Below are 12,845 nucleotides of genomic sequence, written 5' to 3'. Positions count from 1 at the left end.
AAAAATCGGGTTAGAAATGATTATCACGTCTGAGGGACGTGGTCAAAATATCAGTCCAGAAATGAAATGATTATCACGTCTGAGAAACGTAGTCAAAAATCATATCAAAAACGATTATCACGTCTGCGAGACGTGAGACGTGCTTCACATTCCGTAAGAAATTCGCGACTGTTACAACTTCGGACGTTTCGCGCAACCGTGAAAAGGCCATAAAACTGAACTTGTTATTCGTAGCACACATTCTTGAAACTTAAATCGTAGAGCGAAGGGTTAAAGCGTTAAATGTTGCATACCACGGATACGAAGACAACAATGGCTATCGAAATAAAAAACGGCGCGAACGATCGTCGCGCGGTATCTTGCTTAGATATCGAAGCACGATAATTGCTCCGGCCCGCGCCGAGCCATAACGAGGTTCCGCCTCGGGAGCGAGCACGCCATTTCCAGGCTGTCCGTGGTTCCGAAAGAACTGAATCGTCGCTTAATTAACCTGTCAGAACGCAGACGGCCTCTGGTCGCAGCCGCAACGACCGGCTGCAGCTTTTCGGCTGCAACTGCATCGAGCATCCGACGACGACTCCCTGATAATTATTGCCAGTCGGTTCCACCCCCCCCCCCTCCCGGTCGAACCCGGCAACCATCGAAATAGGATCGATCCGGCGACGGGTATCGGGGCACCGTGATCCACGATTTTCGTGGATCCCCGTGCGAATGAGAAAGCACTCCGCAAGATTGCCCGCCCACCGACCGGATTAAATTAAATCCACGGGAAGGCGGCGCGACGCGGCGCGCTTCGTTATCGGGATGTTTTATTTACGGTACGGCTGCGTCGCGATGCCACGGCGAAATTTAATCGGCGGGGAATTTAGCGATCGTTAGTCTTTCATCGATGGGAGAGAAGAGGCTGCCCTCGAGGCCGGCTGCAAAAAAATTAACGTACGTGCGCTGCAGTCCGTGTTGCGGACGCTTTTTTTATTTTTTACCATCGACGTAGACGCAGAGCCATCCTCCGTAATTCCTGCAACGGTTTCGAACGAGATTGCGGAAATACGTTTTTCGGCTCTTCCTTTATTATTACAGGGTAGTTGTACAGGGTGTCTCATAATTATATTAACACCCGGAGAAGGTAATTCCTGACGTCATTTGAAATAACTTTCTCCTTTGCAAAAATGTTCTCCGAGCCATCGTTTACGAGTTATTAACGAAAAACGTTCGACCAATCAGAAGCGAGCTCGGCTGGCGCGAGGCGACCGAGCCGCGCGCTGGTTGGCTGGGCCGCCTCGCGTTAGCCGTACTCGATTCTTATCGGTCACTGTTTTTTTCTTTTTTTAACCCGTCACTTTCGAATTGCGAGACATTTTTGGGACACCCGGTATATCAATGGACAATTATTGATTATATCTATGGATCGACTATTGTACGTTCCCGTTGTAATCGCCGCAAAGCGTCCGAAACCTGTGCCCCTGTATTACGAACCGACCATGCTCGTCAACACTGGCAACAATGCCGCTTTCAACGGCGAGATAATCTTTGCCGAAAATTGACGAGCGGGTGGAAACTTTTGTTGTCACAGTTCGCGGTTCAATGATCAGACATAACCGCATTGTCGTCCGCGCGAGCATTGCGGACTCCGAAAGCGACGCGATAGAATAACCGGGAGAAGAAGAATAACCGTTGGGGGGGAAAGAACACAGAATCAACGGATCATAATGGCCGTTCGATAGCCTCGTTGCGGATTCCAGACGATCCTGGGAATTTTTTCATTTCCTCGGCTTTGCACGCGGACGCCGCGCCGCGAAACGCTAATGGAACGGTTTTAGCGGGGCACGCTAATGACGGAGAAATCCGAGCCGCCATAAACGGCCAGTTCCGGTAATCGAGTTTTCCGTTTCCCTCGCTCGAACTTGTTTATTTAATTATAATGACGTAATTACAGTGAATCACACTTATCCCGGCGTGTTCGGGGCTCGCGGAATTTCGAAATTAGCCGGCGCTTTGCTGCCCCTAATCCTATTATCGGCAAGTTCCTGCGATTCCTCCGAATTCCTACGTACACACCTCCCCCCACCCCTGCGAATATCGCGTTACGAGGACGCGATATCGAGCCGCGCGCACGGGCGCCCGCATAAACAAAACAACGCGTCCATTTGCATCCCGTTACGTAATGTACCGCGCGAGCGACGCGTTCGCGATTTCGTGAACCGCCGCGGCGCGGCGTCCTGTTGCCGGGACGTTCACCGTGCGAACATCGTCGTCCATTATCTGCGTTGCGAGTCAACTTTGATCCGCCGATTTTATTCGAACAATACGTGACAAATGGAAACCGAGCGTACGAATCGCAATCCGTCGTGCATTTTATTTGAGGAGAGCTTTTCGGCTTCGGTTTACAAACAATGGACGAATATGGCATGTTTTATCCGAATAATACATTTGTTCTCGTGTAATAACCCGACAGGTCGAATTGTCCGTTTTCGATCCGCGTCAATGTTAAATAATAGTTTCACATCGGCGGAACTGTCGACGGATTTTCAAGCGAAATCCGCGCGACCGTAGCCGCGTCGAGGAACTTTAATTGCACCCTTGTAAAGGGTGCTCTCCCTCTTTGCGGTTCTATGCTGGATACAAATAAAAACTCGGGAACTAGATTGTGAAAGTTTTATAATGAATTTTTGCACTGAACAGCCGCTGCGTTGAATTTATTTATTGACTTTCTAAGAAGTATGAACTGAAATCTGTATAAAAGTTTTATTATTAAATAATGAAGCATCGTGAAAGAATTTTGTTAACGGTGAAACAACGGCATGGTCGACCTAAAGAGATCAATTTCTTTTTATTAAGAAAATTATATATGTACAAAATTAATTGCTTACAGTAATTTTTCCAAAAATTCGTCTGACGATGACTGCGCAGATTTGTCGTTTCTTTTAATTAACAATAGTCTAACCGCCCAACAGCATTTAGTACGGATCGTTTTGCCGTAAAATTTCTCTTTGTTAATCTAGCTAATCCTTGTTTAAAACGCCTAGAACATTCGTTACTTTATTTAGTCCCTTTCCAGGAACCGTTTGTTGTCCCTAATTATTAATTCGTTAAAACATTACCGAAGGACAATTGAAAAAAAATTAGGGCGATAGACGTGCATATTTGAATTTGCTAAAGAATAGAGCCGGTTGCGCCATCATGCGGCCAACTTCGGGACTAATTTCGCGCTTGTATTCGTAGCAAGCCTCGTACCATTCCGATAAAAAATTGACGATTATGCGAGAGAGACGAAATGATTTAGCGTGAACGATGTCTCCATCGAAGATTTAGATCTACGCGGTAAGTTGATAATGTTTGCAACTACCGTGAACATTGATTTGCTGAAAAATTTCGATTAATGTCCGCGGCCGCGACTTAGCCTAATGTTGACAAATGCGAACTCAAATAACCTAAGAAATCCACCATTTCCGGATTGCAAGACATTTTTGGGACACCCTGCATAATGCAAGCAATATGAACAATATTATTTCAAACGAGAACTTCTCAACGCGCCATCTTGACATTATTACTTAGTAACGTTAACGATTGTAAATTTGAACGGGTTCTATCGAACCGATCTTTTCCTTATTACACATTGTAATGGTTCACTTTTAAAGACATGTTACAAAACATCCAGAATAATTCCTGTTAAATAGAGCCACGCCTGTGTGTATATATTACAATAATTAATTCATTGTTTCAGAGTGCCCAAGAGTGGCCGCAAAGTATTCCCGAATCATCGTTAATCAATCATGGCTGAAGACTGCTGTTCGACGTTTCATCGGATACGTAATTTAACCTTAATCAACATTTTCGCCTGAAACCATATTTCACTGTTCACGAGAGGTTTGAGCAATTCCGTGGGCTAAAATATATTCGTTGAGAACGACAGGATTCGACTCAGACATTCGAGAAGATTTAATTTAAAAAATACACTTTATGTATATTTACAACTTCATTACATGCTTGAAGTAGCATGAGTACACCGATATTTTTCCGAAATTACGGAACAATTAGTACATCGTTCCAATGGCTTGTTCTACTTTCGTTTACAGAACATCCCCCCCCCCCCTTCCTCACGAATAATTGCGAGAAGCCGATAACATAAAACAATATCGGAATTTCGTACGAAACAGATTCGATTCAGATTTATACCCCCACAGTGTTGTTTTATCTTCTTCTTCTTCTTCATAGCACATTTCACTGAAAATTGTTTGCTCGATTACAAAATGTATTTCTCGCAAACTATACAAGCTTCGTACAGCGGTACCATTCGTTGCCTGTACTTTATAAATAATGTTCGTACAAAAACAAGCGCCGACTGGGACAACAGTATACAACACTACCTCGTTCGTTCACCGAACGATTGGCAATTAAACCTAGAACGAATATCAACACAGCAATTCAAAACCTACGGATCATTGAAATGTGCAAGTACACTCCTTGCAAATATCTATGGATCCGAAAGGTGTGGATACAAGTCTGTCGTGTGATATCGTTTAGACATAACGTTGATGCGGGGAAGGTCGCATCGATAGTCACTGGATCTCGAAGAGTACGCACTAGGACTCGGACAAGATGTCCTCGAGGGTTTTATCGTCGTGCAGGGGCGAGTGTCCTAACGTCGGGTCGCTCTCCAAAAATTCCCGCAGCTCGGTTTCTAGGTCAGGAACAGCGGACGTCTCCGCGGTGCTCAGCAAAGTCGACGGTGTTTGACTGTGCGTCATGCCGATCTGTATCTGGATCGGTGCTTGATTAGTATTCACGATACTGATCGTCGGGGCTTGTTGGCTGGTCGGGCTGAGCAAATTCGCGTTCTGAATAGGCGACGGCGCCGACAAAAGGCTCGCCGGGACTTGATTATTGTTCGCTTGCGACAACAGATTATTCTCAGCGACGATTGTTGGATTGTGCGTAATTGGCTCGACCTCCATGGGCTCGGGACCGCCCAGGGGTGCTATTCCCATTGCCCTCCGGAGACCGTCGACGGGAGCGATGGCGGATGGTGGTAGTTTCTTCGCTATCTCTGTGAGATTGTCCGTGATCTTGTCAGCCAGGGCCACTTCGTTCTCAGACGGTTTAGGAACATTTGATAGATGAGCGGGGGGCGGGCCCGACAGACGGTCGTGTTGAGCCTGTTTCAGACGGCCTATCATCTGAGACGTGTCGTCCAAGCGAGTCTGCAGGGCTGCGCGTTCCTCGCTTATTTTCACGTCGTCTTCTGCAAAAGGAAGTACAATGTAACATCATCGTCACAAATAGGATATATATAATATAATTATAATAAATAATATTATAAATATATATATATATAATTACCTAGGTTCTCCAAGAAGTTCACGTCGATTCCCAGTTCCGAGAGAGTCTTCAGTTGGTCGATGTCCACCTTGACGTTGTCCATGGCTGGGACATTTCGGTGGACATCCTGCATAGGCTTCTCCAGCAGATGTTTGATCTTCTCCTCCTCTTCCTTGAGCCGCCGCTTCTCCTCGAGGAACTTCTTGGTCTTTCTGTGATCCCCGGCCGTCAAGATATCCAACAGATCGTCTACCATAGTTAATGTATAATCACAGTCTTTAGCGAAGTCTAGAATCGATTCTGCGTACTGTACAGCCGTCTCGTCGCCGTAGGTCTGGTACACCAAGTCAGTTTCCTCTTTAGTTAAGTTAGCGAACGTGGAATCGTAACTTGGAGCATAAGAACCGAAGGCACCATAGTATAAGGGTTTCACCGGCTTGGACATGTTCCGCCTGTCTTCACGGAATCCTGCCAACGCGCCCGTACCGTGATTCAGTTTGCCAATGAGCTGACCCAAGGACACGGGCCTCTGATTCGTTCCTGGAATCACACCGTCTCCCGGTACTATTATCTGCAAGCTAGTGGTCCCATCTTTTTTCTGCCTGAGGAAACCCATCTTCGAGTTCAGCCTCTTCAGAGATAATTTCTCCGCCGCTGCTTTCGCGGCTCCGCGGGCCTGCTTCAAAATTTCTTCCGGCGTCAGGTCGTCGGGAATCGCTTCAAATTTACCTAAATTCGCTAGTCTCATCTTTCTCTGATTCTCCTTCCGGAGTTCCTCCGCCTCTTCGTTGCGCTCCTCCTGCTCCCGTTCGCGTTCTATCTGCTCCTCCGTGATCGGAGCGTCGGGATTATTTGGATCCTCGGTTCCCAATTCGAAGCCGAGCTCCTCCTTCGAGATATCCTGCATATAGGTCAGGACAGGTCTCAATTGCCTAAGCTTCTCAGGTGTGACCATCTTCAGGCCAACGTGCAACAACTTCTTCGCTGCCTTGAAGTAAATCGTATCGGGCTGGTTGTATGTAGTAGCGTTATCACACATTAGCTTAAAGTCGTCTATAAATTCGTTTAAGTTCTGATAGCTATTGTCGTCTATCTTCTGCTTGATGGTGCTGAAATCCATAGGACTTGTGATAATTTGAGAATACCCGGGGGCAATGCTGTCCGTGACCGGCCAAGCAAAGAATTGCTGTGGGTCACGTTTCTCCATTGACCTAAGCAGGTGTTCTAGTAACCGTTGGAGCGGAGTACGCTCCGCAATTTTCCTAAGTACGCATGTTCTCGGCTCCCTGTGGGGGGACAGGGAGCTGATTTGATTGGTGACACCCACTCTATGTTCACCGGCAGTCGGGTGTCTTGGGACTAACAGTTGGTGATTAGGAATCTTTTTAGGGACTTCGACCATACTCTCGTCCGCGTCGCCGACCGACTCCTGACTGGACTCCTCCCTTCGTCTCTTTTTGTCCTTGTGGTGGTGCTTGTGCCGCTTGTCCTTCTTTTTCTTTTTCTTCTTTAGCTTTTTGTGACCGATGTACCTGTCATACTCTGAATCCTGCGTTACGGAACAGTTGAGGCCCATCTGTTGCTGGTAAACACCCAAATGTTGGGATAACATCGTTGCCTGGCTTGGTTCGTTGATGTATTCAGTTATACCGCTGGTACCTCCTACTTTTAGAATGAGCTTTAAAGTAGGGGGTTTGTCCGTGGTTGAATACTGCGCTTCTGTTAAAGAGAAAAGACCAGGCGTTAGTTACGGCTCGACAGAACTGAGACCGATAATATCAAACGTGTAAAAAGAAAAATATATAAAGCATCAAAAGCTATAAATAATGATGATTGCAAATCTATTGCATGCAATATAAGTGTCTTGCAGAAAATCATACAAAGGTGCAGAATATTGTTGTAATGTAAAATATAGTGGCGAATGTTGCGTCGTGTAATCTTGCAGGATCATTAGAAGTGTAGACTTAAATCAATAAAATCTACAGGAAGTCGACAGAAAGGTAGAAGGAGATGCTGACAACAATAATAATAATAAAGATGACTTTATAAACAGGACAGTGACCTTGTTTTCACATTCAACAAACCGGAAGCGAGATGGAAGTAGCTTGATTCAAACTAAATAAACCTTGATAGAAGTATGCAATAAAATAATTCTTGTCTAGAATTATGTTCTATTGTATCGCAAAGGAATGATCAGGAAGGAGCGATTGTTTAAATCTTAAAATACCTCACAACGAGGTAAAGCAAAAGCACGAATGGCTGTCGTTGCCATAATATATAACAGCCAGGGAATTAAGTGATTGAAGCGCAACAGACATACCCATGTAACGTAGAACGAAAAGTGTCTTCACGATATAAAAGGAACTTCAATGCATTCCAAACCAACGTAGATCTTGTTGCACTTCAACTGATCTTAACAGACAAAAAAAAAATACTGAAAGGGTTTCGGGGCATTCGAGTAATTTCGGAAGCACAGCTAGTTTCTGTCGTGCAACCAGTCCATGTCCGTTGTTACACGTCACTTACTTCCACGTCGCACCTGTCGCTGTGGAACCTTCGTTTATACTTTTGAATCCACCTCACTTCTACTCCAACCTCACTCTCTCAGTTTGTCCTTGGTGAAAACGCAGTCAATATTCCTGTGCATCATTAAACGATGAGTACAAGAAGGATTCCAATGAAAATGTTAAAGCATATATTACATATATGAACCGTGTACAACAGCCCTTCGGGTTCAGCGCTGTTAAGTCTCTACGAGAGACCACTGCCGGAAGGTACTCTTTTCATTCGAATCCTCGTGCAGTCAACGCAAGCATTGACAAAAGACGTTAAACGTCTCGTGATATTATAATCGGTGCGACATGTTAACAATAACTCGTTTAAAAACACCAACAGCAGCATATATATATATAACTACCAGCCGAATATCAAGTTTAGTGAGGACAGAGTAATCGGGGAAAAAGACCCGTTAGCACGATGCGTCACGCGACGGCCAGGGGAGCGAAGCGACGTAAACAATATGCAAAACCATTCCGATAACACCGGGATACGTGATAACGGATTGTCATCGCGAGATTAAAAGTTCGATCGGCGGATTTTCCAGAATGAAAAACAATATCGTATCTCGAGGCGATCGTCGACGGGCGCCGTTTGAATTCCGTTGGCGCGTTCCGAATTCGTCGGTGGGGCCCCAACGGTGCGGGAGAACGGCTGACGGTGCGCGGCAACGATTACATTTCTATGGTGACCGTATGATAACGCGACGACCTACGGTGCCGAGACGACGTCAATGGAACATTGAACATCGGCGAGATCGCGGCAAGACCGACCGAGATACGCCGGAATCGGGCCCGGTCCCCTCACCTTCGTGCCTCTCGCGCTTGTGCTTTTTGTGCTTCTTCGAACCCATGGTCTGCAGGCCCGGCCACAGATTGGCGGATATATATCGAACCGGCTGAGAGTAAACACTACGTCGTGAACCACCACGGAACGCGGTTTGCGTGTCTACCGCGTTCCGCTACGTGTGTAGACAGTACGGCGGCGGCCATTGAACATGTCACGAATCTCCAAGCCGTTATGGTGGATGCACGATGCACGGTCTCTCGTTTTCCCCCGCCACGGCACCATTATTCACCAGCTGCGCTATCATGGCGGCGCGTCGCTCTCGACACCGGCGCGGAATTCAAACGATCACCGACCGTCCGCGCGCCGTTACGAAAACATACGTTCAGTTTACCCGGACGAAATCAAATTTCACAGCGTAGAAATGCTGCCGGTTACGATCAGCAATTGTTTCACGTCAATTTGGTAATTCGTTCGCGATATATTCGAATAATAACGGGCACAGCGGCCTCGAGTCGACATCGCGATAGCGCGCTGCTCTCGATTGGCTCGCGATTCGAATCGATTCGAACGACAACGCGTTCTCTATTATTCCTCACGTTCGTTTCGTTTACACAAAATGAAATTCTACAGCGTACGAATGCTATTAGAGTTGACTATTACCTATTTCATGTTTTCTAAACGGCAGAAAGTGCGACTTGCCTGCGATATTCGAATGCGATTGTCAATCGTTGTTGTTTTCGTAATTCGTAAAACGAGATTTGATGAAATGCGAACGCAAGTTCGAACCGATCGCGAGAATCGATAAGGAATTGAGCGGAATCGAGCCGAGGGTAAAGCGTAATGGCGGCTGGTCGTTGAAATTGGCGCGCGATTCGAACGCTCTGTAGCGTCCCCTTGCAGTCGCACCTCTTTGTCACGATTCTCTCGCGAGAGTTGCCTTTCTCGATCGAAAGCGTGAAACGCGAATGCGCTTGCACTCGGCCCGTTAATCCTCCGCCTTACTCAGGGAATATTTTCTCGAACTGGAGGACCGTTATTAAATCAACACAGGTTCACAATTATACGGAACAGGCCCCCGTGTGGGCCTGGAAAGCGAGCCGACCACAATTCCATTTAACACCGCAATGCAGCCGTTGGACGACGGTCATATTTCTGTCGGTTCAATGAATTCCGCCCACGGGGCAACCCGAGCGCATCCAATTAACCTGTTAACCGGCAGATTTTATCGACCATGAGGCACACAGATACGCACACGCACACGCACACGATCGAGCCCGAAGATGATTAACAACAGCCTATATGCCAGAGCACAGCGTCCGCGCGCATCGGTGATCCGATTAGAAGAGACGACGGAAAATGTTCGGTTTGCATACAAACGAGAAGAAGACCGGAGAGCCCGGAAGGACGCCTTGCGAGCCGCATTCTCGTCGGTTTATAATCCTCTGGCGGCGGAAGGAAGGAAGAGAGTGCGGCTAATGCTTCGAGCTCGACGTCTGCTTCGGGATGAGACGAGGAAAATCGGATTCCGACTGGGCAGCGTCCGCGTCCGCGCGTCCACGGAAACGTTTCGAATTGATGATGGCTGGTCGAGCGACCGCCGACCGGTGCAGCCTGCACCGTTGCAGGGCGTAATGCATCGACGAGCAGCGATGCAGCGCCGCGTTGTGCACGGGCCTTTAAAAGGCGAGAGGCGCTTCCTAACCTAGAAAAGACGCTTCGAGTAGGCAGCACTTACCGACCAGACGCTCGACCGTGTTCGCAGGCACGCTTTAACCGAGCGTTCGGGGGCTGAGCAGGACACGCCGGGTGGCTCGGGTAATCCGGAATCGGGTAATCCGGAGGAGGACGGTGAGGGCTCTGCGGCTGCGGCGGCGTCGATCACGACAACGGCGGCGGCGACGGCGGCGGCGATCAGCGACGACGGGCTCGACGCTCTTCCGCGATTAAAGGGGCGACGATCAGCTGTTTCGATAAAACGCCGCGAGAGGAACGAAGAGGGAGAGGGCGGCTGCCGAGAGAGAAAGCCTCGAGAGACCGACGATGGCTCCGCGGCTCTCCGAGGAAAGCGAGCGCGTCGCGCGGAAACGGGACGCGAGCCACGGGCGCGAGAGGCGTCTGGTCTGATCTTTGCCGGCCGTCGCGAAGCCCCGAGAGCCCGGCACTGTTGCTAGTCCTACTGTCCTGGTCTCTCCTCTACTGCCTCGCGCTCTCGGTCGTCCCTTTAAACTCGAAACGGCCCTGCCTCCGCACGAGGCCCGCCGACAACCGTGTCTTCCTACCTGCCCGCTCGGCGACGCCGACGCGGCCGCCACGGGAAACCGTGGACCCAAGGATTCCTTTTCTGCCGACGGCCGACGGCCAAGGAACCGCGTCACGTAGCAAGCGTCCACCATTTTCGCCACCGGGTTTCCCGCTGTCGCTCCGGGCTCCCTCGGGCCGCCGCGACGGCGGCCGACCACGCTCCAGTCCCGGAGCGACGAGAACAACGGTCGTTACGTGTTACCAGCTGCGAAACGCCGAGCCGAGGTACACTCGAACCTGTCGCGTACTCGGCCACTGAACGCCCGACAGATATGTTAATGACGTGAACACGGCCGCGCATTGTTCGACCGAACAAAAGGGACGCCGCGCGACAATGCTCTCGACTGCAAGGACCGGGATTCGAACGATACACGTCGCAATCTTCCAGCGAACTTCTCTCACGGACGGAGATCCGCTACCTGTGCGGCGGCTCGTTGCCTTTGACCCTTTGTGCATTAAATTGCCCGTCGGCGCAGGTAGTCTTGTTGCTTTTGTCGAGGTGATCCGGGATCGACGGGTTCGTCGGGTTCGTCGGCTACGAGTTTCCATGGAAAGTAGTGGGCGAAATTGAACGCGGCATAATTATATATATAATTTAAGTCTGATTGTTTCAGTTTATATAATATTAATGATATATATATAATATAATATAATATAATATAATATATATAATATTAATAATATATTAAGTTTATATAGATATACATATAAACTTAAACAATTTATATATATAATATAGTATAATATAATATAATATATATATAATATAGTATAATATAGTATATAATATAATATAATATATACAATAATTGTTATATATATAAATATATATATATATATTTTTATAGTTGCCGATCATCAACAATTATAAAAATGAAGTGCAAGGCTCGAATAATCGCATCTCCCCTTCTCAAAATTGATAAACAAAAATTTCAAATTTTCCTTCCGTCAAAATTAATTCCGCGATGTGCAGTAAAATTTAAATCCCAATTTTCTGTCAGCTTGTAAACAAAAATGGACAAAAATTAACACATACACATAACATAAGCAAACAATAACATAAACAAAAATTCTCAAACCGTCCATTTTTGTTCACAAGCTGAAAGAAAAATTGGGGAGAATTTACTGCGTGCCTATTCGCATTGGCCGCGTCCCGTTCGAGTTCGCGGGAAGATCCGCGGCGATATCGCGGGCATTAGCGGATCTGTGTTATGATTCGCCAGTATTACGACTCCCCGGCGTTGCCGTTGCGAAGATAGCCGATGTTATCAAAGCGCAACGGAAGGCTTCATTATCCGATCCGTATCCTATAAATTGATTTATGCGAAGGAAATGTATCAAGGTACGCATGCATATACACATATATACATGCATACATATATGTATGTATGTATATCAGCGCGGACCGCTTTTAACGACACCTCGGCGAAAAGTAATCGCCTGTTCAAGAGATCGCGCGGCGGTGTGCCCGATAAAAGAGCTTCTCGGATATCGGCCGCTGGATAGAGTAGCTTTTTACGAGCCGTCGCTACGGTTATTACCTCCCGTTGGTAGCCGAATGAATTTTTATTGCTGCGACGCCCGTGGCATCGCGACCGCGTCTCAAAAACGCGACCTACGACGTCGCCTCTTCTTATAAAATCTCCGTGGGTCTGTTTTGACCCGTACCATCGCAACAGCCGCACCACGGTGACGCCGGCTCTGACGCAATTATCAGAGGCTTGCGCCTCGTTTTTTACATAATCGCGAATAATCGGCGATTATAAAAATGATCCTCTTCCCCGAAATTGTCCAATTTTTCTGCGCGCAATCTGAGCGCTAATTACGAAGAAATTACTTGTACTCTGTGAAATTTCGTCCGTTCGTTTCTGCCGTAATTG

General features: G+C 47.4%; 1 protein-coding gene and 1 long non-coding RNA gene across 4 annotated transcripts; one reads left to right on the top strand and one right to left on the bottom strand.

The window, feature by feature from the left end:
* Nucleotides 1-3,191: 3,191 nt before the first annotated feature.
* LOC117221330 (uncharacterized) lies at nucleotides 3,192-4,051 on the top strand. Its single transcript, XR_004490478.2, has 2 exons — nucleotides 3,192-3,321; nucleotides 3,725-4,051. It is a non-coding gene; the product is annotated as an uncharacterized LOC117221330 (long non-coding RNA).
* Brd7-9 (Bromodomain containing 7/9) lies at nucleotides 3,916-11,468 on the bottom strand. Of its 3 annotated transcripts, none has more exons than XM_033472204.2 (5): nucleotides 10,400-11,468; nucleotides 7,846-7,958; nucleotides 7,640-7,731; nucleotides 5,341-7,038; nucleotides 3,916-5,242 (listed from the first exon to the last, which is right to left on the bottom strand). In XM_033472204.2, exons 3-5 carry the CDS (start codon nucleotides 7,641-7,643, stop codon nucleotides 4,584-4,586), a joined length of 2,361 nt encoding a protein of 786 aa, XP_033328095.2. In that variant the 5' UTR covers nucleotides 7,644-7,731; nucleotides 7,846-7,958; nucleotides 10,400-11,468; the 3' UTR covers nucleotides 3,916-4,583. The 3 variants fall into 3 exon arrangements, with proteins under 3 accessions (XP_033328095.2, XP_033328094.2, XP_033328093.2); XM_033472203.2 differs by lacking the exon at nucleotides 10,400-11,468 and adding an exon at nucleotides 8,683-9,979; XM_033472202.2 differs by lacking the exons at nucleotides 7,640-7,731; nucleotides 7,846-7,958; nucleotides 10,400-11,468 and adding an exon at nucleotides 8,683-9,981.
* Between the last annotated feature and the right edge of the window lie 1,377 nt (nucleotides 11,469-12,845).

This window comes from Megalopta genalis, unplaced genomic scaffold, assembly GCF_051020955.1.
Source record: "Megalopta genalis isolate 19385.01 unplaced genomic scaffold, iyMegGena1_principal scaffold0037, whole genome shotgun sequence".
In the NCBI taxonomy this organism is placed as follows: Eukaryota; Metazoa; Arthropoda; class Insecta; order Hymenoptera; family Halictidae; genus Megalopta; species Megalopta genalis.
This window is presented reverse-complemented; position numbering and strand designations above follow the sequence as displayed.